Here is a 24,642-nt window from a genome sequence, read left to right as displayed (position 1 = left end):
CCTGAGCTACGCAGCTTCCCCTGAAAAATAAATAAGATGCTAGTCCTCATGTTTCTGAATGAAGGGCTGGTCTGAACTGGAAGCTGCCTTATACAGAGTCAGACCCTTGGTTCCATCTAGCTCTGTACGGTCTGACTAGCAGCGATTCTCTGGGGTTTCAGGCATGGGGGTCTTTCCCCAGCCCTACCTGCAGATGACATGGTGGGGGGCCGGTGTTTGAACCAGGGGCCTTCTGGATGCAGAGCAGGTGTTCTGCTGCTCTCCTGTCTCAGAACCTGGATGGTGGGGACAGGGATGCCTGCTGCAGTCTCTGTGTGCAAGGAAGGCAGGTGGGCTGGAGTAGTGGAGGATGAGTCGGGGAAGAGAAGATGCCACCTGATTTTGAGGGCTTGTGCCCACCTCACCCCCTTTCTGGGCCTCTCTCCGGACAGGTGTGTCCTCGGGAACACTACGATCCTTGCTGATTTTGCCAGTGAAGAGGAGATCAGCCGCTTCTTTGCACAAGGCCAGTCTCTCTCCCCCTCCCCTGCCTGGCAGTCTCTGGGCACAAGTCAGACCCGCCTGGGGCGCCTCGATGGCTCCCACGCATTTTCCAACCGCAACGACCTAAACAGCCACTGGAATGGTGCTGGGCTTTCAGGAACGGGCAGCGGAGACCTCCACGGCACATCCCTCTGGGGGAGCCCTAACTATTCCACAAGCCTCTGGGGTTCCCTGGGCAGCAACGACACCAGGGGAGGGCTGAGCAGCCCCTCCCCCCTCAATGCTTTCCTCTCAGTTGACCACCTGGGGGCCGGAGGAGAGTCCATGTAGCCACCTCCTCTTTCAGTGAACAAAACTGTGACCTCAAAGCAGCACTAAATTTGGACTCCCTCCCCTCCCCATATCCCTCCCCGCCAACCCACTCTCCCCACTTGCAGCCTCCAGGGGTCACCTGTGGAAACGGTTACTTCGTGCGCACATTTCCTCCCCTCTTCCCCACCCCCCTTTGTTTTAGCCCAAAACATCCCAGTTTGAATACTTGAATCGTGCAGGCCAATAATTATAATGTGAAAAGAAGTTATAGATTTTACACTTCCAGGATATAGTGCTATACATAGTTTAAAGAAAAAACAAAACTACGTAGAATCAGCTTGCTTTTCATGTGTTCCATCACTTTTTTATTTTATTTTATTTTATTTTTATTTTTTTGCCTTGTGGATTCATCATCATTGTCATCATCATTCTTACTATTTTTGCAACTTGCTGATGATGGAGTTTGAGCTTTCTTAGGCTTTGCACAGACTGTCCTTCTCCCTGCCCCACAATCGTCAAGGTGGGGGCAGCAGCAGCAGCTCACGGGTGGCGCTTCCTGGAGGACAGACAGAAGGATGCTCCTTGCTTTGGACCAGGCTGTGCCCCACTACGCCTTGACACCTGCCTGCCCACCCAGCCGCCACGTGGCGGCCCTCCAGCGCCCAACAATCGAATGATGAGACTGGTACCTAGGATGCCGAGCAGAAAAGCCTTGCACCTGTTTGTTCATGTGGAATTAAACTAAAGAATGGAGCTCTGCAGTTTCTGAAACTGCACGCACAGCTATGACTGGCAACCCGGCCTGCTTGTCTGGGCAGGGGGTCCTGCACTTTCAATAGGCGTTTGGTATTTTTGTTTTTGTTTTATTTTGGGGGGGGCTCCTGTGTTGGGGTGCTGCCTTGTTTACAGAAATCTCTTTTTTTTCCTTTTTTTTCCTTTTTCTTTTGAGAAACAATGTTTACTCGACCATCACTTAAATATTTTTTAAAAACAAAAAAAAATTGTGGATGTTAAAAGATGCTTTCTATCTCTGGGAATAACGAGCAGTGTTTGGCCATGTTCCATTTGTGTTTTTTCTATTCCCACCTCCTAAATCTAAGAGCATGGCTCTCAGGAAAAACCAAGGTCCCTAAGTAAAACTCCTTGTAGTTTCTTATAGGAAAATAACTTTTAGCACTGATTACTACTTGCTCTGTAAACCTTCTTCTGCCAAAAATTGCTTCAAATCGCTGGAGTTTGACATTCTGTGCTTTCCAATGCTGTCTTTTTAATAGTGTGGGGTGGGAGAGGGGTGCTTGGCTCTTAATCTCTAGTTTCCCCCCAATTTTTGTAAAGCCAGCCCCCTTGTTCCTTTCCTCCTCCCTCTCCTTCCCCCCCCTTTGGTGTGGCCCTTCTTCCTGCTCTCGTGACTGTGTTCAGTGTTTAACCTTAAAGCTGAAGTAACTATGCAGACTGTAACCAAGAACTTGGGCTTACAGAATTTTGTTGTATAAATTTTAAATGTTTTAAAAGTTCCTGCAAATACTTTTCTTGTGAAAGTGTTAAAATCATCTTCCTCTCTTTTGCCACAAATGGTGTTATTACCTGAAGCTTGTTTAGTTGGAGGATGAAAGACTAAACAAGGATAAAAAAAGAAAAGAAACCAATTTTTTTAACTGTGCTGAAAGACGCTCTCATTTCATTGCCTTGATTCTAACTGTTGTGTCTGAAAATGCAAAAGTCGCCAGTGGCTTTTTAACTGTTTACAAATAGAGTGTGATTGTAAAATGTACAGTTTGGGTTGTGTTCTAATTATGAAGTTTCTCCAGATATTAATAAATCATGACATTTTTTGGCTGCTTACCATGGAACGGTCTCATTCGTGATTTGTATTGTCTGTCTGTGTCTCTCCCCTCTTCCCCCCGGACCCTCTGCTATTGCTGCACAGGCAGATTTGCTAGATTAAGCTAGGCTAATAAGGGTTTAGTATTTGTGTATTTCCTTTTAGGGCCAGCTCCCACCTTGACAGGACACTTAGAAATTGAGGAGTGTGTGGGGAAAAAATCCTGGGTTTTGGTTTGTTTTTTTAAACTCTGGCGTTTAATACTTCCATTACAGTGACTTGCACAAAACGAAACAGTAACTGCTCTTCCTCCTCGCCCTTTAATCCAGTTACTTGTCCAGCTTTTTCCGTCAAGGAGATTCCTGTCTCCGAATAGGAACTTAACTCCTGCGTCCAAATAGGAACTAACTGCTCAGACTTGTCCCAGTGTTGGATTCCAGTGCTGTGCTGTTCCTCCCAAGAGTAACTACTTGTAAAAATAAAATTAAAAAAATCCAACACCAAACCAATGAGGCTAGTTTGCTTGATGGTTGAGCCTCCTCAAGCCTTTGCATTGAAAACTGACATCGGCCACCTGCCTGGATGGGCTTGCACTGTTCGCAGGGTTCAAAGCCACCTCAATCTCTTGAGCTGGTCAGGTAGAAATTAAAAGGATGGTTTTGAGGATGTTGACACGTCCTGTGTCTTACTGGAAGGATTCAGGCTGTCCAGCTTCTCTCCAGGTTGACCAGCTCCATTCCCTCGCAGTAAGAGTGAGGCCTCTGGGCTTTGTGCTGCGGAAAGGAGAGACAGTGGGGCTCCAGGGATTGTTTTGTACTGGGAATGCCATGGGGGGAGGGGGCTAATTTGGCTGAAAGGGCCCAACCCCTCTCTCCCCTTCCTGCTGATTTCTATTATTATTTATATACCACCTTACACCTTGGGGGGGGGGGTCCCTCGGGGTGTTTCACAGAATAAAATCAAGATATAAAATCACAAAATACATAATAAAAACAACAACCCAATAGCCCCCTCCAAAAAAACACATTTTAAAAGGGCAGAGGATGTAAATCGGATCAAAGGCCTGGTTAAAAAGGAACGTTTTCGCCTGGTGCCTAAAGGTGTATAATGAAGGCGCCAGGCAAACTTCCCAGGGGAGAGCATTCCACAGATGGGGAGCCACTGCAGAGAAGGCCTGTTCTCGTTTTCTAGGGCCAATGAGCAGATGCCACAATGTAGGACTATTGGATTATGGGTGAGCAGCCAGACAACTTAACTGGTTGTTGCCAAACTGATGGAGTGACCTTGAGCAAAAGTCTCTTCTCGTCTCCACCATAAGCAAGTTACATGAGCAAATTTATATCTTATACCCACTGGCCCCCTCGGAGATTCACCATAACATACAAATAAGATTTTTGTTTTGCAATATGGAAACGAATACAGTGGTACCTCAACTTACGAATTTAATGCGTTGCAAACACACATTTGTAAGTAGAAAAAAATTGTAAGTCGAATCCCATAGGAATGCATTGGGAGAAAAAATTCTTAAGTAGAAAAAATCCTATCTAAAAATTCGTAAGTAGGAAAAATCCTATCTAAACCGCATCCAAGATGGCGGACGGAGCTCCATTCGTAAGTAGAGTTATTCGTAAGTAGAGGTACCACTGTAGTTGTGTTTCATCAGAGTTCTGTGCCAAACTATCCTGTGTGCTTCTGTGCCAAAGCGCCACCTCTCCAAACTAGAGACCCCCACAGCCCAGGGAAGTGTGCCTGCTTTCCCCCTGCCCTGGACCTCACTTACCACTTGCTCCCTGGAGGGGTTGTGCAGAGCGGGGCAAGGGCTCCACTGAATAGGTTCCATGGGCCAGCTGGAGACGGAGACTTCACTGGCCTTCCCGGAGTCTATCATAGGGTCATTCATGCTGTTGGAGCTCACGTCCCAGTGGTTGTAATGAGCGCTAAAAAGATTGGAAGGAAGATGTCTAAGATGCAAAATGGGAGGAAGCTGTATCTACACAGCCTCTGGCATTTGTAAATGTACTGGGGCATTAGATGCAAGGAAACACACATTAAAACATGGAACACCAACTCTCTTCCTTGGAAGCCCATGACTTTCCCCTAGGAATGGAAGTAAGGCCAACATTTTGCCATATCCTGCTTAAAAGCGATTTAAAATGCACCAGGATCAACTACGGTGGGGGTTCAGGGAGAAAGAGTTGTAGATTTTGTAAAATGCCTGCTTTCCACCCACTCCAGGGTTCACCAAAGCTTTTGGAAAAGGGGAAGTAGCACAAGTACCTATTCCGGCGTATAAGACAACTGGGCGTATGACGACCCCCAACTGTTCCAGTTAAAATATAGAGTTTGGGATATACTCACTGTATAAGAAATACGACCCGGCGTATAAGACGACCCCTGACTTTTGAGAAGATTTTCCTGGGTTAAAAAGTAGTCTTATATGCAGGAATATACTGTAGTTGTGCTGCAACTATTGGATGCAGCCCAGCGTCTCTCTGTTGATAGGAACTACTGCTATGGCATATTCTCAGGAAGGATATTCAAGGTGGCCTGCTTCTGAATAATGAATGCCAGTTGCTGGAAACTACAAGAGGGGAGGGGGCTCTTGTGCTTATGGGTTTCCCATTGGGGCATCTGGTTGGCCACTGTGAGAACAGGATGCTGGGTGGGACGGGCCCCTGGTGGCACCCTTTTGGCCTCGTCCAGCAGCTGGGCTTATCTTTAAACACTTCTCCACTTCTTAGCAATAACAAAACATTGGGCTTCAGGCATCTAACCCAACTCTGATCGATAGGATAGTTGGGCATGCGACTTTGACCCTGAATGGTTAGAACCTCTTCTCCTGGCAGCCCCTCTTGAGCCCTATCTCCCCACCAAGCATCTACCCCCATCCAGCAGAAGGAAGATCCATGGTTAGATCAATGCTCGTATTCCCAAGATTTGAGGTTGGAGGAGGAGGAGGAGGGGCTGGAGAGAGCAAGCCAAAGGGAGGAAGCTGAAAGTCAGATGCTGCCTTGGGAAAAGCAGCCAAGAAATTGGAGTGCAAGGCTGCAGTCTAGCAGCGTGGAAGCTTATCTCTGCATTTCTGCTGCCGGTTATCATCCTGAGTTCCTCTCCTCTTTCCATGGCGCTGTTAGAGGCCTTTATGTTTGGGGAGGTTTTTTCCCTTTAGCACCAAACAAACCAACATAAGTGGAAAGTTTATGCCAGCTGCTTGGCCTCAGGCCAGCCAGGAGGTTAGCTGTGACAATTGAAGGTCAGTCCTCTGGGCTCAGCCTGTCCTTTCCTTGGGGAGCTCCCACCTCCCTGCCCAGCTTGCTCTCCACCCTGCTGGGCTGTTGCCTGCTGCTGGAGATCAAGCATGACTTGCTTGCTGTTAGGTAGCAAGTTGCTAAGCAATGAAAGACCTTTGCATATGCTAGTCTATATGTACAGAGATGTCTCTGGGCAAATGAAGGTGGTTTCTGACATCCAGCGGCCCTCTAAGCCAGGCATAGGCAAACTCGGCCCTCCAGATGTTTTGGGACTACAATTCCCATCATCCCTGACCACTGGTCCTGTTAGGTAGGGATCATGGGAGTTGTAGTCCCAAAACATCTGGAGGGCCGAGTTTGCCTATGCCTGCTCTAAGCAAAGCAGCTCATCTTTTAAAAATCAGGAAGATGAATTTACAATTGCCAAACACAGAGGAAGTTGTCTTGACCTGATCAGACCGCTGGCCCACCTACTGTCTTCTTCACTGAATTGAGAGCGGCTCTCTGGGTTTCCAAGCTGATATATTTTAAAAATGGGCATTGGCTTTTATAGCCCAACTCTCCATCAAGGGATTCAGAGTCCATTATCAGTCAGAGAAGAATGGGTGGCAGTAGGAACCAGTCAAAACAAAGCAGATCTTTATTTTCCTGTTGCAACAGAGTCCACCCACCCACCCCCAACTTTGCATGAAGGTGAGGAGCATCCAGAAGAAAGGTGTGTACGGTCTCTCCCAACCCTACCTGCAGATGCTGCTGGGGATTGACCCTGGGGTGTTCTGCATGCCAAGCAGGGGTCCCATCACTGAGAAACGATGCTTGAGGACAGGGCACCTCCCTTTCAGAAACTAAACACTGTATGCCCCTGTGCCATTACAGCTGCAGTCCTTAGAATCATAGAGTTGGAAGAGACCACAAGGGCCATCCAGTCCACCCCCTGCCAAGCAGGAAACACCATCAAAGTATTCCTGGCAGATGGCTGTCAAGCCTCTGCTTAAAGACCTCCAAAGAAGGAGACTCCACCACACTCCTTGGCAGCAAATTCCATTGCTGAACAGCTCTTACTGTCAGGAAGTTCTACCTAATGTTTAGGTGGAATCTTCTTTCTTGTAGCTTGAATCCATTGCTCCGTGTCCGCTTCTCTGGAGAAGCAGAAAACAACCTTTCACCCTCTTCTATATGACATCCTTTTATATATTTGAACATGGCTATCGTATCACCCCTTAACCTTCTCTTCTCCAGGCTAAACATACCCAGCTCCCTAAGCCGTTCCTCATAAGGCATCGTTTCCAGGCCTTTGACCATTTTGGTTGCCCTCCTCTGGACACGTTCCAGCTTGTCAGTATCCTTCTTGAACTATGGTGCCCAGAACTGGACACAGTATTCCAGATGAGGTCTGACCAGAGCGGAATACAGTGGTACTATTACTTCCCTTGATCTAGATGCTATACTCCTATTGATGCAGCCCAGATTTGCATTGACTTTTTTAGCTGCTGCATCACACTGTTGACTCATGTCAAGTTTGTGGTCTACCAAGACTCCTAGATCCTTTTCACATGTACTGCTCTCAAGCCAAGTGTCACCCATCCTGTATTTGTGCCTTTTATTTTTTTTGCCCAAGTGTAGTACGTTACATTTCTCCCTGTTAAAATTCATCTTGTTTGCTTTGGCCCAGTTGTCTAATCTGTTAAGGTCATTTTGAAGTGTGATCCTTGACCCCCTTTTCACCAGAACCCTTCGTGCACCACCCCTTACACCACCCACCATGGCTGCAGTGATGGTTACCTCGGCCGGCCTGCAGCCCCAATGCAGGGGGCATCCTGCGGCTGCTTGCAGTAGCCGTCGGGGCCCATACAGTCGTCCTGGCAGCTGCAGCAGGCTGTGTCCAGGATCTGCAAGTGCAGCAGTTCTTCCGAGTTGCTGAAGGCCGGGTTGTCCAAGGAGACTGCTGAGGCCAGCCAAGGCTCCGACCAGTAGTGGGCCGAGACATCGTCGAGGCGGCAGAAGCGGCGGTAGCTGGAAGGGTCAAGAGTTTATGATCCCTTATGTTGCTATGAGTCATAGAATCGTAGAGTTGGGATCCCCGAGGGTCATCTAGTCCAACCCCCCAGGTAATGGAAGATAATCTAAAATCCTAACAAAAACGAAGCATGCTAAAGTAGCAGGTGGTTGGGAAGTCATTGATAATTAAATGCACTGCTTATGATTTTTATGTATTTCATTAAAATTATATGCTGGTGGGTGGTAGGAAACCTCACGGCAGTTTAGGAAAAGGACTTATTAGTAAAAGAAATTAAAACATTCAAAAAAAATTAAAATGGCCAATATACGCACCATCATTCTAAAAGCCTGAGCAGGGTTGCCTAAACAAAAATGTTTCTAGCAGCAGGGACAGAAAAGAGTACAATGAAGGTCCCTGCCCGACGTCAAGAGACTGGGAGTTCCAGACTGTAGGTGCCCCCACACTAAAATATCTATTTCTTACAAATGTGGAACAGGTATTACGTGACACCTGTAACAGTGCCAGTTTTGCAGGTCAAAGTGGGTGAAAGGATGTTTATGGGCATGAGGCGAGATGCCCACAGTGAGACCTTCTGCCCTGTCTTTTCATTCTAGGAGTGGAATTGCACTCTGCATAGGCTCATAGCATACAAAAGGGGCTGCACTCTGCATAGGCTCAGAGCCTGTAGCCAGAGATTCAAGCCTGGAGTGCAAAAGAACTCAGGCTGAAATGAATGCCCCCCCCATCTCTCTCTCTCCCAGCACAAAGCTCAGTTCACACTCTCTACCCCCTCACGCCCCACCCCCGGATTTCCCTTGGAGTTTGGCCAGAAGCTGCTGGCTGTTTGCTTTTCCCTTGAAAGCAGGCCTGGCGGGAGGAAATGGATCCCTCAGCTCAGCCTAGCAGCCCCCATCCCATTTCCCACCCACCTGCAGCCTCACGCTAGATGGGAAAAAGAAAAGAGCCCTGGGATCTATAGGTGGAGGGTGGTATACAAATCTAATAAATAATAATAAGGAAAGAGCAATGGGTGAACAGCCCTGTAAGCCCAACAAGGCCCAGAGAAAGGGAAGCAGCAGAGACTCAGCACTGCAAACCGCCCCTGGGGCTGCCCTTCCTAAGTGGAGAGGTTAATGAGGAATGTCATGAATAGGGGGAAAAGACATCATAAAATTGCAGAGCTGGAAGGGACCTCTAAGGGTCATCTAGCCCAACCCCCTGCAATGCAGGAATCACAGCTAAAGAAGCCCGGACAGGTGGCCACCCAACCTCTGCTTAAAAACCTCCAATGAAGTAGCGTCCTTCCCCTTCCAAGGTCAGGGCCGGATTAAGACCTTTAGAGGCGCTAACCACTTAACAAGATTGGGGTGCCCCCCATATACAGTGGTACCTCGGTTTAAGTACACAGTTGATTCCGGAAGTCTGTACTTAACCTGAAGCGTACTTAACCTGAAGCGAACTTTCCCATTGAAAGTAATGGAAAGTGGATTAATCCATTCCAGACGGTCCGCAGAGTACTTAAACCGAAAGTACTCAAACCGAAGCATACGGTACTTAAACCGAGGTATGACTGTATATCTGATTCAAAATATAAAATTCAATTCAAAATATAAACAATAGCAAACCATAAAATAAATTTTTTTATATTGAAATGAAACAGAACCTACAATAGGATGGAAAAATAATGTTTATCTTTGTATACTTTATATTTGAAAAGTTTTCTTCTACTTTTTCTAATTGCAAAGTCATGGATCGCATCCTCAAAACTAATCTTACCTTATTAACGCATCCACTTCTATACTTAGTAGAGATAAAGACATCAAGCCTGCCTTGTTGCATAGTTGTTCTGTGGGGATTTTTAATATGCTTCAACTAAGAAAACGAATGCTCGGCTGAGCAATTTGTTACCGTTTGTTGTTAAAAATCCAGCTATGGAAAATGTCTAACCCTAACCCCCTTCCCTTGATGCCCTAAGCATGTGCTTCTTTTGCTCCACGGTTAAACCAGCCTTGTCCAAGGTAGCCAGTGCCACTGTCAAGTGCATAAATTAAACCGGCAGGGAAGGCAGGAAACCAACGGGAGCAGTGCCCCAGTTTCTCTCTCTTCTTTCCACCTCCATGGAGTCCAGGAAGGGAGGAGAAGGGGCAGGGTCTCACCTGCTCTTGGTCTGATCCGCTCTGGCCTCCAGCAGCAGCATGCGAACCCGGCGGATCACCAGGCCGGCAATGGCAGCTCCGACCACCACCAGGCTCAGCAAGAGGCCGCAGGCCACCCCCAGCAAGCCCTGCTGTGTCACCTTGTAATCGCAGCGCACCCCCAGGAACCAGAAGTCGCTGCCCACGGGACACCTGGGGAATGAAAGGGGAAAACCGTCAGAGAGAGACCTTGAAGGCAGAGACGTGTGCCCAGGGGCAGAGGGACCAGGTGCAAGGCCTGTGCGCCGTGGCACTCACTGGCAGACAGGCATGTGGTTGACGGCATGGGTGCAGATGCCCTCGTTCTTGCAGTAGTCGCGGTGGCACGCAGAGGTGCATACGGCACTCCCGTCTTCCCTCGTAGAGACGCACTCGTAGCCGGCCTGGCAGGCGAAGAGCATGGAGCAGAGGTCCAGGTGCCGCTCTGTAGGAACAGGCATCAGCTCAGTGGCAGAGCCCCTGCTTGGCATGCAGAAGGCCCCAGCTTCTGTCCCCAGGTAGGGCTGGGAAAGACTCTTCCTGAGAACCCTGGAGAGCCGCTGCCAGTCAGCGTAGACCTCAGTGGGCCCGCTGGCAAAAGGCAGCTTCCGATGTGTCTATGGAAAGCAGCTACTTTTTGTTTAAAATCTTGTGGACTAGAAACTTGCAGGCAGGGGGCCATTGCTCAGTGGGAGAGCTGCTGCTTTGCAGGTTCTCAAGTTCTGTCCCCAACGGTATCTCCTGGGCAACTGATGGCAGCCAGTGGCAACACTGGGTTGGGAAACGGGCAAATTGCTCGTTGGCAAAAACTTACCCAGCGTCGTACTCTGCAGCACCCGGGCATTGCCAACCCAGAGCCCCGGCCGCAAGCGCTCCGAGAGGGATGAGCGATTCAGAGCAGCCCACAAGCCGGGAGCCGCTACTAGGAAGAGGGCATCAAACGCCACCACCACACTCCCGGGCCTGCAGAGAGAATAAGAGAATGGTAGAATTGCAGAGGTGGAAGGGTATCCCAAGGTGGCAGCAGGGGCAGCCCTGTCTGAGTCCTGAGATATACACACACAGATACTGCCATTCCTAACACAGGAAGTTTCAGGGCCCAGTCATCACCCATAAGCGAAATTATTTTGCAGGGACAGGTTTGGAAATGTGACTGATGAATGCACCAAATACTTTAGGAAATTGCTTGAGTTTTTAAAGGCCTTCCTGCCATAGCTGTCAACTTCCGGATTGGAAAATAGGGGATCAGCAGAGGCGCGGCACCGGAAGTTGCTTCTGCACATGTCCAGACATGCGCAGAAGTGACTTCCAGTGCTGGGCTGCCCATGTCCCCATGTCTGGGCACCAGAAATCGCTTCTGCGCACACCGGGCATGCTCAGAGGCAATTTCTGACAGCACTCGGCCATGAGCGAGCAGCAAGCTGGTAGCCGGGACATTTACGGGGTATTTTACAATCCGGGGTTGCAGCGGGAAACGGATTTAAATTCAGGGGTTTCCCGCCAAAGACGGGAGGGTTGACAGCTATGCTTCCTGCAAGCAACCAGCCTCTCCTGGTGACCCAACTCTGCCATCCGATGGAGCTGCCCAGAGGGTTGCCTTCTTCCCTGCCCACCTCCTGCACCCTCAGAGATTCCTCAGAGTCATCAAGGCCTTCCTGATGTCAGCTGCCTTCCAAAGAGCCACCCGGGACAATTTTGAACTTTTGAATTTTCACCTGCTACACAGTGGTGTCAGTCACCCTGCCCTCCCTGAGCCCTGGGATATGGCGGACAAGAAAACCCAAAGAGAGAGGTGGGTGAATGCATGGATTGATGGATGGATGGATGGATGGATGGATGGATGGATGGATGGATAGATACCGGATTGCCTTCACTTCCAGTCGCTGAAATCCCGGCAGAGAATCGAAGAGAGGCGTGACCTTAGAGAGAGAGAAATGGAAGGGGAAGGAATGGTAATCAATCAGTCATTGATTTATGGAGCTTCAGCTTCCATCTCCAACCCTTCACCAAAACAGATCCCAGAGAGGTTTGCTAACATGAAATAAATCACGCATAAAATACAATTAAATTATAACACCTGCAACAAAACAGACACAAATTATTTTTAAAATCCCTCATTCATTAAAACAATGAAGCATCATCAGTTCAAAATAATAAACTCTAGGAGGGCCTGGAGAACCTCAGGCCTGGAGATGAAATGTGGCCCTCCAGTCCTCTCCACCTGGCCCTTGGAATGATCATCAGGCCCCACCCATTTTTCCCTGGCCCCTCCCCTCATTGGCCCATGCTTCACTCACTCCTTGAGTGCTTCTGCCCAAGCAGAATGATTTCCTTGCACTCCAGAGTGGCTGGGGAAACCCAGCCAGATGGGTGGGGTATAAATTATAAATTATTATTATTAGTATTATTAGTATTATTATTAATGTCTCTCGCTTGCCTGGATGAAGATGAGAGGGAAAGGTGCATAGAAACTAGCCAAGTGTTCAAAGGCCAGATTCCCATTTGCAGCCCCGCCAACCTTTACCTCTAGCCCCCCACTCCCAACGGCCATGTGGCCCTGGGAAGGTTGGCCAGCAGGGAATGTGGCCTTTAGGCTCTAGAACCTTGGACAACCCAGTTAAAATCCCACCCAAGTCCTGGGTAAACAGACACGGCTAACCCACCGTTTCATTGACGCTGAGCACCAGGCCCTGGTACTCAAGTGAGTCAGGGTTCAGGAAGCTTCTGGAAAACTCCATGGCCAGGACCAGCTCACAAGGGATATGCAGGAGAGTGGCTGCAGGAATGGAGGAGAAGGAATATAGGACCCATCTCAGCCCAAGGTTGGGGGTGAGGGAAGGAGGGAGAGAGAAAAAGAGAAGAGATTCTTTAGTACTGATTCCTGCTTTGCAGGGGGTTGGACTAGATGTCCCCTGGGATCTCTTCCATCTGTACGAGTCTGTGATTCAATTACCACCTTCAGGGCCCCAAGTGATGGCAGGATGGTGAGGATAGATCCACCTGCCCCACAAGTGTTGGGAGCACAGAGGCTGCAAGCTTATAGCATTAAAAAGGAGAGCCAGGAGTGGGGGTCTTTGCAACAGAAAATTTGCTTCAAAGAGGCCAATGGCCACAGCTGTAGCTGGACCAGGAGAATGGGTGTAGAAACTGAGCATTTCTTGTAGGTTTTGTTTCCCACAATGGGCACTTGGTCAGCCAATGTCAGAACATGGTGCTAGGTGGGGCCCCGTTTGGCCTGACTAGGAAGTCATCTTATGTCTTTACGTTCAGACCCAGACCAGCTTAGTTCCAGCAAGGTGGTGGGGCCTCCTGTGTGTTAAACTCTGCCTGGGGATGGCTGGTCCATTAGGGCAAATGGGTACGGCTGGCGTATGCCTGGATTTTCCCGGGAAAATCCTCAGCCACCCCCACCCCCCCGTCTTCTGCCTTTTAACTTAACAACCAATCCAGGGGGCAGCCCTGGCTGTCCTCTTCCTCCTCCCCACTTTGGGATGCCTCTGTAAAACTCATCAGGGGAGAGGAAAGGGTTGAAACTAGAATCAGTTAGCTCCAGCTATCAGTGGCCTGTCTGCCTTCAGCCTTAACAGGCACCACAGAATCATAAAAAGGTGGAGTAGGAAGGGACCCCAGGGGTCATCTAGTCCAGCCCCCTGCAATGCAGGAATCAGAGAGAGAAAATCCCCGTCAAATGGCCAACCAAGCTCTGTTTAGAAACCTCCAATGAATGAGAGTCCATCGCCTTCGCAGACAGTCCTTTCCAGCCCCCACTAAACCTGGGTTTACAGGGAGCTCACCTGCCACAGAATACCCTCCTAGCTCACCAGCCTTGTCCCCCAGGCCAGCTCTGCTTCCCTCCCTGAGTTTGCAGAGAGAGGTGCCCCACTGACCTTTCAGGCGGGGCAGCTGATTCTCCACCACAAAGACCTGGTGGGCTCTGGGGCGGCCTTCCCTTGGCACGGCCGGCTCCAGTTGCGTTGTGGGCTTCTCTGGTGCAGCAGGCGAGAGCCGGGTGCTGGCAACGAGAGGACCCTCCCTTGCAGTGCTCTTTGGTCCCAGAGCTTGCAAAGGCGGCTGTGTGTGCCCACTGCTCCTTGTCGGAGCGGCTGTTGTTCGGACAAGGCCCCCCGGACCAAACGGAGAACGGGCAATCTCCCTGACGGAGCCACCTTCGGCTGGGGCGCTGGGCCTCTTCCCCCATTCCCAGCTCCTTGTCCTGGCTGGAGAGGTCCACAGCCGTTGGGTCACGGGCATGGGTCCAGTGGCTCCCGTTTTGCTTGTGGGCACAGCCATTCCAGAGCCCGAACTGGAGGAATTGGCTGCTTGGGAGTGAAGCTCTGGATTCACCGAAGGAGCTGCACTTACATCATCTCCCTCTGGAGTGAGCAAGGCAGCCTCAGAGCCCACTGGGGTCTTGGTCGGGCTGGGAGTCCAGCCAGCGGGGGCACTATTTTCTGGGAGGCTGCTGCTGCTGGCGAACGGCTCTGCTGCCTCTGTGGCTTGCCAAAGGGACCCCTCTCTTGTTGCCTGCTGGGTGGGGCGTGTTGTGGCTTTATGAGGGCGCTCCCTGGCGTCGCTAGGCACCCCTGTTCTTTCTCTGTAATTGACAGAGACCTCCATTGGGCTGGGGACCCTGGTGGGCGAGGTGCCCTCTTCTGCAGCCCGCTTGGGTGTAAGCTGCCTTGGCTGTGAGGATGGCTGTGCAGGATTGCCCCGTTTCGTGGGCCAGGCACTGCCAGGCTCTGAGGGGCTCTGAGATCCAGGCTCTTCTGTGGCTGTCGAAGCCCCGCTGGAGGAAGCCTCCGCAGCCGTGAGCGGGTCTATGGAGCTCTGAAACGTGGGCACGTCTGCACTGGCACGCCCACCTGCTCTGGGGGCTCTTGGTCCTTCCATGGCACCACCTGGACCCACAGACGAGGTGAGCAATGTGGACCCAACAGGGAGGTTGCTGGCAGAAGCAGGGTGGGTGGCAGAGTCCGCCAACCTGAGGGGCAAAGCTGTCCCCAAGTGGAAAGATGAGGGTGAGTGGGGAGCCACCTCTGTTTGATGTGGGGAGTCTGCAGAAGTAGGCAGAGCATCCGCTACAGGCTGTGCTGCCCTCATGGCTTCTGTGGAATTGTGCACCAAAGCTCTTCCACTGGGGACAAAATTGCCTGCGATTATGGTTTCCTGGGTCATCTGCATCGTGTGACCCAACCCTGCCCTGGATCTCGGCAGCGTTGAGGATTGTGCCGGGGTGGAGCCAGGATCAGAGGGTCCCATGGCACCCCCAGACTCGTGAGGTCTGTTTTCTCGCTCCACAGCTGTTGTGCTGCCCCCTGGCCCATCAGCACCCACCACAAACGGGGTTGTGCTCCAGCCCTGTGGCAATATTTGGGTTGCGATGGTTGCCACGTCCCCTTCCTGGGTTGCCCCAGTATCAGCCGCAACTGGCTGTGGAGTGGAAGCCAGAAGAAGGGTCCCCTGAGTCTCTGCAGTGGGTGACTGGGTCTCTTGGGGCCTCAGGCTGCTGGCTCTGGTGGGCATCTTCAGGTCATCTGTAGGGCCCACGCTGCCTGTCTCATTCTCACCCGTTGTAGCACTCAGGGGTCCCTGGCTCTCCGGCCAAGGGTCCCGGGGCTCAGCCTGGGTCTGTGTAGCAGCTTGCACTTTGGAGGCCAGAAACGGAGAGGGGCTGGTGGACTGCCAGACCTCAGGGGGTTCCTCTCCAGCTCCAGGGCTGGAGGATTCTTCCGAAAGAGAAGAGGGCCAATAATTTTGACCTGCAACATCCTTTGGGGAAATGGGCCCAGGAAGCAATGCTGACTCAGATGAGAGGGCCACAGGCTTGGTTGTGATGAGAGGTGGACTCGGTTGGGGCAGCCTGCCAGCCCCCAATGTGCTCTCTTGAGTAGGGAACTGAGTGCCTCTCACAGTGGCATCTGCTGCTCTGCTTTCTTCCACCTCCTTTGGCCTCCTCGGTGTCTCCTCCTGGCTGGCATCAAGGACAGCAGATCCAGTCTGCAAGTCTGGGTGTGACGCAGTGGGGACAGCAGCAGCAGCAGTGGGTGAGGGATGATGCCAGGTGATGCCAGAGGGCTCAGCGCTGCCATGGAGGAAGGTCTTACTGGTGCTTTGCCCTACAGGTGGCGAGTCCTGCAGCCCAGAGAAATCGGACCCTGTGGGGTGGAGGGAAAGCAGAGGGCAGTGAGCTCCCTGGGGGGAAGCCGAGGTGCAGCACCACCTTCACTGCCACCCCTACAGGCAGAAAAGCAGAGGAGTCTTAGGGATCTGAGCTGCAAATGTCAGCAATTGCCCTTTGTTCAATCAGATGCAAGGAGGTTAAAGCATTGGGAGGAACCAGGCAGCAGGGTTGTGCTGATGGAACATGCTGGCAGCCCTGGGAGGGTGAATAAGCCAAAGCCCCCAAACCTCCTGTTCCAAAAATGCATTTAAACACAGAGCTCTCTCGGTGCAATTGTAAAGCTCCCTTGTTATTTGTGCTATTGGATGCTGGATGTAGTTGTTTATGCAACCCTGCTATATTTATAGCACTAAAGTGTTTTTTTTTCCTTTGGTGTTCTCTATATTGTTGTGGTGTTTGGTTGCTATTAGGAAATTATTTTTGCACTTTGATTTTGAAATGCTCTCCTCTTTTCTTTGTTGTAAGCTGCTTTGAGCATGGAAAAGCAGCATACAAGGAGAATGAATGAATGATTTGCTTTTGATCTGGTTTTGCTGATTTGGTGGTGGAGCAGCTGGCCTGATTCTCACCAGATTTCTGCACCACGCATAGACACCACACACACATCCGGACCGTAGTTACACAGCTCTCAATCCCAAGACGAAGTTGGGAACCAAAACCTTATGTAAGAACATGGGGTGGGGCAGAAATCCCCCCCAGCCTCCCAGGGGCCACAGCGTAGCTATTGGGTAAGAATGGCTCTGGAGCTGCCATCTCAGTGGCAGAATATTCGACAGAAGCCCAGCTAATAATCCAGAACAGGCACTCAGGGCAACCCACCCAGATATTCTGCATCACTCTCTCCGTGTTGCCAAGGCAACGAGCTTTCTCTGGCACAGACCGCCATCTGACACGGCTGGTTCAGAGGAGGAGGCTGGCATCGTGTCTGCTGTGGAAGAGATCCACGTTTTGTACGAGGAACTCCTGGATCCTCTGCATTCATACGCGCACATCTGAGACACAGGACTTGACGGGTAGGGGGGCAGAGCAGAAGGCAGAGACCCCAGGGAATGAGGAAGGGTGTGCATCGGCGACTGTAGGATAAGTGCCACTACTCTTTCCTGCATCCACACACACACAGCTGCGATGTCAGCCATCATAGCAAACATAGCAGAGCATCAGGCACCCCGTAGTTATCATTCTCTGATAGACTTGCAATGACTACTTCTCACCTGATTGCCAGTGGGGAAGGAATATCCTTCCCCCACCTCCTTCCCTCTAAACAGCCAGGTTGTCCTTAGAGCACTGCACGTCACTCATACAGATGGACTGAGAGAGATAAGCCCAGGCCAGTAAGAGCTTGCGGTATATTAAGTTGGCAGCCAGACCACTGGGCCAGTCTAGGCCACCCAAGACCTCGCTGATTAAGAGTTGAGTGCACTCTTACTCTCCACCTAAGGTTGAATGATCAAAGAGGAGCATTGTATCAGCCCTGCATCACTTGTCCTGGAGACTGGGGGGGGGAGGACCAGAATACGGCCCTCTATGACTATCTGGCCCTCACCTGCCTTGCCATCTCCTCAAGTGCCCTTGAAGTGTAATGATTCTACTTTGCTTGCCTGGATGGAAGACAAGAGCTGTGCTGATATATCTGACTTTTGTGTGGCTGGAAAGTAGAAAAGTGGAGAATGGCAGTGGAAACTGCTGTTTTGCCTCTGGCCACACTCACTTTTACCCATGACCCTGTCCACAGCTGGCATGTGGCCCCCAGGAGGTTTCTTGTAAGGCAATGTGCCCCTCAGGCTAAAAAATGTTCCCCACACTTTGTCTTACAGAGGGGAGGGCACATGCCTAACCACACACTTCCAAAGGAACAGAGTCATAACTCGCTGCCCTCCTCCCATCCCAACCTAGAGATTAGCATCTAGATGCCTGTTGACCACATAAGTGTGCTATGAATTTGTCTGGCATTGCTTTCTTCTGAACACAACCATGTGACAAGAGCGAGAGCTTCGTTCCTCCATTGACGAAAACCCTAAGCAAAGGTCAATGAGAGTTTGGGTCACTAGCAAGAGGTTTTCGTTGGGGTTGGTAGGCAAGCATGAGATGGACATATTTAATCTCAGGATTGCGAAGGAAGGTTAGCCATGGATGGGAGCCCCAACGGTTCTGCTGGGATCCCCAGAGGCAGCTGCTTCCTACTGTGGTTCTGTTGCTTTTTTCCTGTTGCATAATATATTTCCATTCTACTCAGTCTAGGAATGCAGCTCTAAGAAAGATACCCAGCTCTGGCACAAAGCCAGCACCAACCCCAAAAGACCTGCCTGCAGCTAACTGCACACCCACACAGATACATCCTCGCAGCACCATAAGGTGAGACGATGTCTTTCTGGAGTGGAGATCGGAGTCAAGCAAGGGGACAGGTGACGGCAAAGGTGCAGTGCAGATACCTAGGCTGAGCAGCACCCTGCAGATCAGACCCCTCCTGGAACAGCAAGGGAGGAGAAAGAAGGGCCATGTGCGGAGTGCTCCTTCCTGACCCACAAAGGAGCCACAACCAGCCTCCAAAATATGGAAGAACATGGGGCCTCGCAGCCAGGCATTATCCTTTGGGGGTGCTGACAGGGTAAGACTTGGGGGCCGAGGTCCAGGGCGCACCCACCCCCCACTTAACAGAATCATAGAATCATAGAATCATAGAATCATAGAATCATAGAGTTGGAAGAGACCACAAGGGCCATCCAGTCCAACCCCCTGCCAAGCAGGAAACACCATCAAAGCATTCCTGACAGATGGCTGTCAAGCTTCTGCTTAAAGACCTCCAAAGAAGGAGACTCCACCACACTCCTTGGCAGCAAATTCCACTGCCGAACAGCTCTTACTGTCAGGAAGTTCTTCCTAATGTTTAGGTGGAATCTTCTTTCTTGTAGTTTGAATCCGTTGCTCCGTGTCCGCTTCTCTGGAGCAGCAGAAAACAACCTTTCTCCCTCCTTTATATGACATCCTTTTATATATTTGAACATGGTTATCATATCACCCCTTAACCTTCTCTTCTCCAGGCTAAACATACCCAGCTCCCTAAGCCGTTCCTCATAAGGCATCGTTTCCAGGCCTTTGACCATTTTGGTTGCCCTCTTCTGGACACGTTCCAGCTTATCAGTATCCTTCTTGAACTGTGGTGCCCAGAACTGGACACAATACTCCAGGTGAGGTCTGACCAGAGCAGAATACAGTGGTACTATTACTTCCCTTGATCTAGATGCTATACTCCTATTGATGCAGCCCAGAATTGCATTGGCTTTTTTAGCTGCTGCATCACACTGCTGACTCATGTCAAGTTTGTGGTCAACCAAAACTCCTAGATCCTTTTCACATGTACTGCTCTCAAGCCAGGTGTCTCCCATCCTGTATTTGTGCCTTTCATTTTTTTTGCCCAAATGTAGTACTTTACATTTCTCCTTGTTAAAATTCATCTTGTTTGCTTTGGCCCAGTTGTCTAATCTGTTAAGGTCATTCTGAAGTGTGATCCTGTCCTCTGGGGTGTTAGCCACCCCTCCCAACTTGGTGTCATCTGCAAACTTGCTCAGGATTCCCTCAAGCCCATCATCCAAGTCATTGATAAAGATGTTGAACAAGACTGGGCCCAAGACAGAACCCTGTGGCACCCCACTAGTCACTACTCTCCAGGATGAGGAGGAGCCATTGATGAGCACCCTTTGGGTTCGGTCAGTAATCCAGCTACAAATCCACTGAATGGTAGCATTGTCTAGCCCACATTTTACCAGCTTCTTTACAAGAATATCATGGGGCACCTTGTCAAAGGCCTTGCTGAAATCAAGATAGGCTACATCCACAGCGTTCCCTTCATCTACCAGGCTTGTAATTCTGTCAAAAAATGAGATCAGATTAGTCTGACATGACTTATTTTTCAGGAACCCATGCTGACTTTTAGTGATCACAGAGTTTCTTTCTAGGTGCTCACAGACTGTTTGCTTAATGATCTGCTCTAGAATCTTTCCTGGTATTGATGTCAGGCTGACTGGGCGGTAATTGTTTGGGTCCTCTCTTTTCCCCTTTTTGAAAATAGGGACAACATTTGCCCTCCTCCAGTCTGCTGGAACTTCGCCTGTTCTCCAGGAATTTTCAAAGATTATTGCCAGTGGTTCTGAAATCACCTCTGCCAGTTCTTTTAATACTCTTGGATGTAGTTCATCTGGCCCTGGAGACTTGAATACATCTAAACTAGCCAAGTATTCTTGTACTACCTCCTTACTTATTCTGGGCTGTGTTTCCCCTGCTGAATCATCTGCTCCATATTCTTCAGGTCGGGCGTTGTTTTCTTTCTTGGAGAAGACAGAGGCAAAGAAGGCATTGAGGAGTTCTGCCCTTTCTCTGTCCCCTGTTTGCATTTCACCATCTTCTCCTCTGAGTGACCCCACTGTTTCCTTGTTTTTCCTTTTGCTACGGACATACCCATAAAAGCCCTTTTTGTTGCTTTTAACCTCTCTGGCGAGCCTGAGTTCATTCTGTGCTTTAGCTTTTCTGACTTTGTCTCTACACGTGCTGGCTATATGTTTGAATTCCTCTCTGGAGATTTCCCCCCTTTTCCATTTTTTGTACATATCCCTTTTAAATCTTAACTCAGTCAAAAGTTCTTTAGATAGCCAGCCTGGCTTCTTTAGGCACCTTCCATGTTTCCGTCTCATTGGTATTGCCTGAAGTTGTGCTTTTAATATCTCCCTTTTAACAAACTCCCAACCATCATGAACTCCCTTCCCTTTTAGTATTACTGTCCATGGGATTTCACCCAGCGTTTCCCTAAGTTTTCTGAAGTCGGCTTTCTTAAAGTCTAGAATTTGGACCTTAGTATGCTTGGTTGCTCCTTTCCGCTGGATAATAAACTCCAGAAGAGCATGGTCACTCCCACCTAATGATCCTGCCACTTCTACCCCACTAACCAAGTCATCACTATTGGTTAGGACCAGATCTAAAATGGCTGATCCTCTTGTTGCTTCTCCCACTTTCTGGACAATGAAGTTGTCTGCAAGGCCAGTGAGGAATCTGTTCGACCTTATGCTCTTGGCTGAGTTTGACATCCAACAAATATCAGGATAGTTGAAATCCCCCATTACTACTATCTCACTTCCTTTGGAATGCTTGGCCATCTGTTCCAGGAAGGCATCATCTGTGTCCTCAGTTTGGCTTGGGGATCTATAGTAAACTCCCACAATGAGATCACTGTTGTTTTTCTCTCCCTTAATTTTGACCCAGATACTCTCAATTTGGCTTTGAAGTTTTAAATCCTGGATCTCTTCACAGGTATACATATCCCTAACATATAAAGCTACTCCTCCTCCTTTCCTGTTTGGTCTATTTCTCTTAAATAGATTGTATCCCTCTATTACTACATTCCAGTCATGAGACTCATCCCACCAGGTTTCAGTGATGCCTATTATGTCATATTTAGTTTGCTGTACCAAGAGCTCAAGTTCATCTTGTTTATTTCCCATGCTCTGTGCATTAGTATACAGACATTGAAGACCGTTGATCATTCCCCCATGTCTCTTATTTAAGGATATTTTCGTCCCACCACTAGGTCTGCATGCTGCTTGCTCCATTTGGTCCTTGACATTTGGATGATCATCTTCAGCATTTGATAGACTCCTACCTTCAGGACCACTGTCTCCCTCCCCCACATAAGTCAGTTTAAAGCCCTCCTGATGAGGTTTTTGAGTTTTGTGGCAAAAACATTCCTCCCAACTTTTGTGAGGTGCAGTCCATCACTTGCCAGAAGTCCATCTTCAAGAAACTGCAGACCGTGATCTAGGAATCCAAACCGTTCCTGTTTGCACCATTTGCGAAGCCAGTTGTTCACTTCCCCTATTTTTCCCTCTCTCCCTGGGCCATGTCGTTCAACTGGGAGGACAGAAGAGATGACAATTTGTGCATCTAATTGCTTCAACTTCCTGCCCAGAGCCTCATAATCATTTTTGATCTTCTGTAAGCTATGGCTTGCAGTGTCATTGGTTCCCACATGCACCAAAAGGAAGGGGTATTTGTCGGTGGGTTTTATGATTCCTTGCAGCCGTTCTGTTACATCTTTGATCTTGGCCCCAGGTAGACAGCACACCTCTCGAGACATCTTGTCAGGCCCACAGATCACTGCTTCTGTACCCCTCAGTAGGGAATCCCCAATCACCACTACACGCCTCTTCATAGGCTTGGAGGAGGCTGGTTTCTCGAAATGCAGCAAGAGCAGCATGGGACATTTTGAAGCCAGTGGAAAAAATGCACATGGCTATCTAAAGGGGATGGTGCTTGTGGGTGCTTTAAGGCTATGAACTCCATTGTCCACAGCTGGAGGCTGTTATGCTTCTGAATACCAGTTGCTGGAAACCAGAGCAGGGAAGAGCACTCTTGGGCTTGGCTCCTGCCTATGTGTTTCCCACCGGGGCATCTGGTAAGCCACTATGAGAAGAGGATGCTGGATTAGATGGGCCACTGACCTGATCCAGAAGGCTCTTTTTATTTTATTGTGTTCTGTTTAAAATTTGGCACCCCTTCTACTTTCTGCCTTCCGTTGTTTGTCATTGCTGCAGCACCCCCTGTGGTGCCCTCTCGGCTCGACACACAGTGTGGTGAGGTAAAGGTAAAGGGACCCCTGACCATTAGGTCCAGTCGTGAACGACTCTGGGGTTGCGGCGCTCATCTCGCGTTATTGGCCAAGGGAGCTGGTGTACAGCTTCCAGTTCATGTGGCCAGCATGACAAAGCCGCTTCTGGTGAACCAGAGCAGCACACGGAAACACCGTTTACCTTCCCGCTGTAGCGGTACCTATTTATCTACTTGCACTTTGACGTGCTTTCGAACTGCTAGGTGGGCAGGAGCTGGGACCGAGCAAGCATTCCCCTAAATCTGCCTCTGATGCTGCTGTCCTACCTTACTAGGCTGTTGTCAAGATTAAAATATGAAAAGCCCCAGGAACATTCTAATGCACTAAACAATTACTGCATACGGCTATCATACTTACGGTATGTAAGCAGTTTAGCTATTTTTTAAAAAAATAAGTGTGGCTTGTAAATCTTCCTAAATGATGAGCAGTAATTTATTAATGACTGGGGGTGTGAAAAAAATGTTCCCTGTTGAAAGACCAGGTGTATCTTCCATGAAGCAGGGAGGTGGGGGGGCTACCTGTGGCTCCCAGATGATGCTGAGCTCTCATCACCCCAAACCAGCACAGCGAAAAGTCAAGGATGATGATGAGAGATGGAGGCCAGACACATCTGGAGGGCAGGGCACAGACAAGCTACTTCAGTGATCAAAATTGGGGTGGGGGCACCCTGCAGCGCAAATGACTCCCAAATTCACCCTCCCCACACCAGCCCCAGGTTCAGACCTGCCAAATCTCCACCACCAACACGGGATACCCAGTGCTGGCAGTTCCAGGCAGGCAACAAGTGGCACAGTGTGGGGGGTCCTCGGTCGAGCGAGATGCCTTGTTGGGGTGCCCCATGCCTGGGGCCACTTGGCTCCCCCAGCGGGCGACCTTCGGCTCCAGCGGTGCCCAGCACCTCAGCCGGCGAAGAAGGGCTGTTGCCCGATTTTAGAGGGCGCTGGCAACATCATCCGAGAGAAGCGGGTCTCTTAAGCGTGTGCAGAGAGAGCCCTAAGCCTTGCCCACCCCCGGCAGACAGTACCCGACGGGGCGGGGGCTTCCCCGATGCCAAGGACAGCGAGACCGATCGCCAGCCGGGCGACCTTCTGGAGCCCTCTCGAGGGAAGGGACAAAAAGGGAAGGGGTCCTTACCGGAGGAGGGGATGATGGCGAGGCCAGGCTGAGGGTTCTTACCGGCGCCTTGCTGGTCCCCGCGGGGCCGCCGACGCTGCCGCCCGCCTTCCGGGCCGCCCCCCTCGAAGTCCACCTGCAGCGGGTCTGGCAGGGCCGCCGCCGGCGCCTCCTGCCCTTCGACGGGGAGCGGCTGCCTGGGGAGGAGATCCGAGCAGGGGGGCCCCTCGGGGGCGGCCGAGGCGTCCAGACGTCGCTCGCAGCCTCCGGAGCGCCCTGCGCGGAGAGAGACGGAGAAGGGCAGGAGAGGAGCCCGCGGTACCCCGCGATGCCCGACGGAGCGCCCGGCCCACCCCTCGCCCCCCTCGCCCGCGCCTTACCTGCGGCGGCCAGCAGGGCCAGGAGCGCCACGAGAGAGCAGCGGAGGCGGCGGCAGCACCAGCAGCAGCAGCGGCGGTGGAGGTCCATGCTGCGCGCCCGGCTCCCTCCGAAGCGCGCCGCCGCCGCTGCCAGGAAGCGGAGCCCCCCCCCCTCCGCCCTGCTCGCCACCTCCCGTGCGCGACACGAGCCAGCGAGCGCGCGGCAGCCACAAAAGGAGGAGGCGGAGAAGCAGCAACTGCCGCCGCCCCAGACCCGGAAAGCGGAGCCCCCCGGC

At 50.6% G+C, this 24,642-nt stretch overlaps 2 protein-coding genes across 4 annotated transcripts in view; one reads left to right on the top strand and one right to left on the bottom strand.

Annotated features, from left to right (window-relative positions):
- The window catches only part of TNRC6A (trinucleotide repeat containing adaptor 6A), a 40,358-nt gene extending 37,707 nt beyond the window's left edge, over positions 1-2,651 (top strand). For 2 of the 3 annotated variants that reach the window (XM_060282687.1, XM_035130944.2), the window contains exon 23: positions 432-2,650. In XM_060282687.1, coding sequence (XP_060138670.1) covers positions 432-813 — 382 coding nt within the window. In that variant the 3' untranslated portion in view covers positions 814-2,650. Of the gene's footprint in view, positions 1-431 lie in introns of all 3 variants that reach the window. The other variant, XM_060282688.1, reaches the window with a different exon arrangement.
- Positions 2,652-3,256: 605 nt separating this feature from the next.
- LOC118092986 (nascent polypeptide-associated complex subunit alpha, muscle-specific form) lies at positions 3,257-24,455 on the bottom strand. The gene is made up of 11 exons (XM_035131676.2): positions 24,368-24,455; positions 24,009-24,263; positions 13,929-16,196; positions 12,705-12,817; positions 11,902-11,960; positions 10,856-11,004; positions 10,321-10,486; positions 10,024-10,215; positions 7,651-7,881; positions 4,398-4,554; positions 3,257-3,390 (listed from the first exon to the last, which is right to left on the bottom strand). Exons 1-11 carry the CDS (start codon positions 24,453-24,455, stop codon positions 3,316-3,318), a joined length of 3,753 nt encoding a protein of 1,250 aa, XP_034987567.1. The 3' UTR covers positions 3,257-3,315.
- Positions 24,456-24,642: the final 187 nt, after the last annotated feature.

The sequence above is a fragment of the Zootoca vivipara genome, chromosome 14 (assembly GCF_963506605.1).
Source record: "Zootoca vivipara chromosome 14, rZooViv1.1, whole genome shotgun sequence".
NCBI lineage: Eukaryota > Metazoa > Chordata > Lepidosauria > Squamata > Lacertidae > Zootoca > Zootoca vivipara.
Note: the sequence above shows the minus strand (reverse complement) of the source record. Positions and strands in the feature narration are given on the sequence as shown.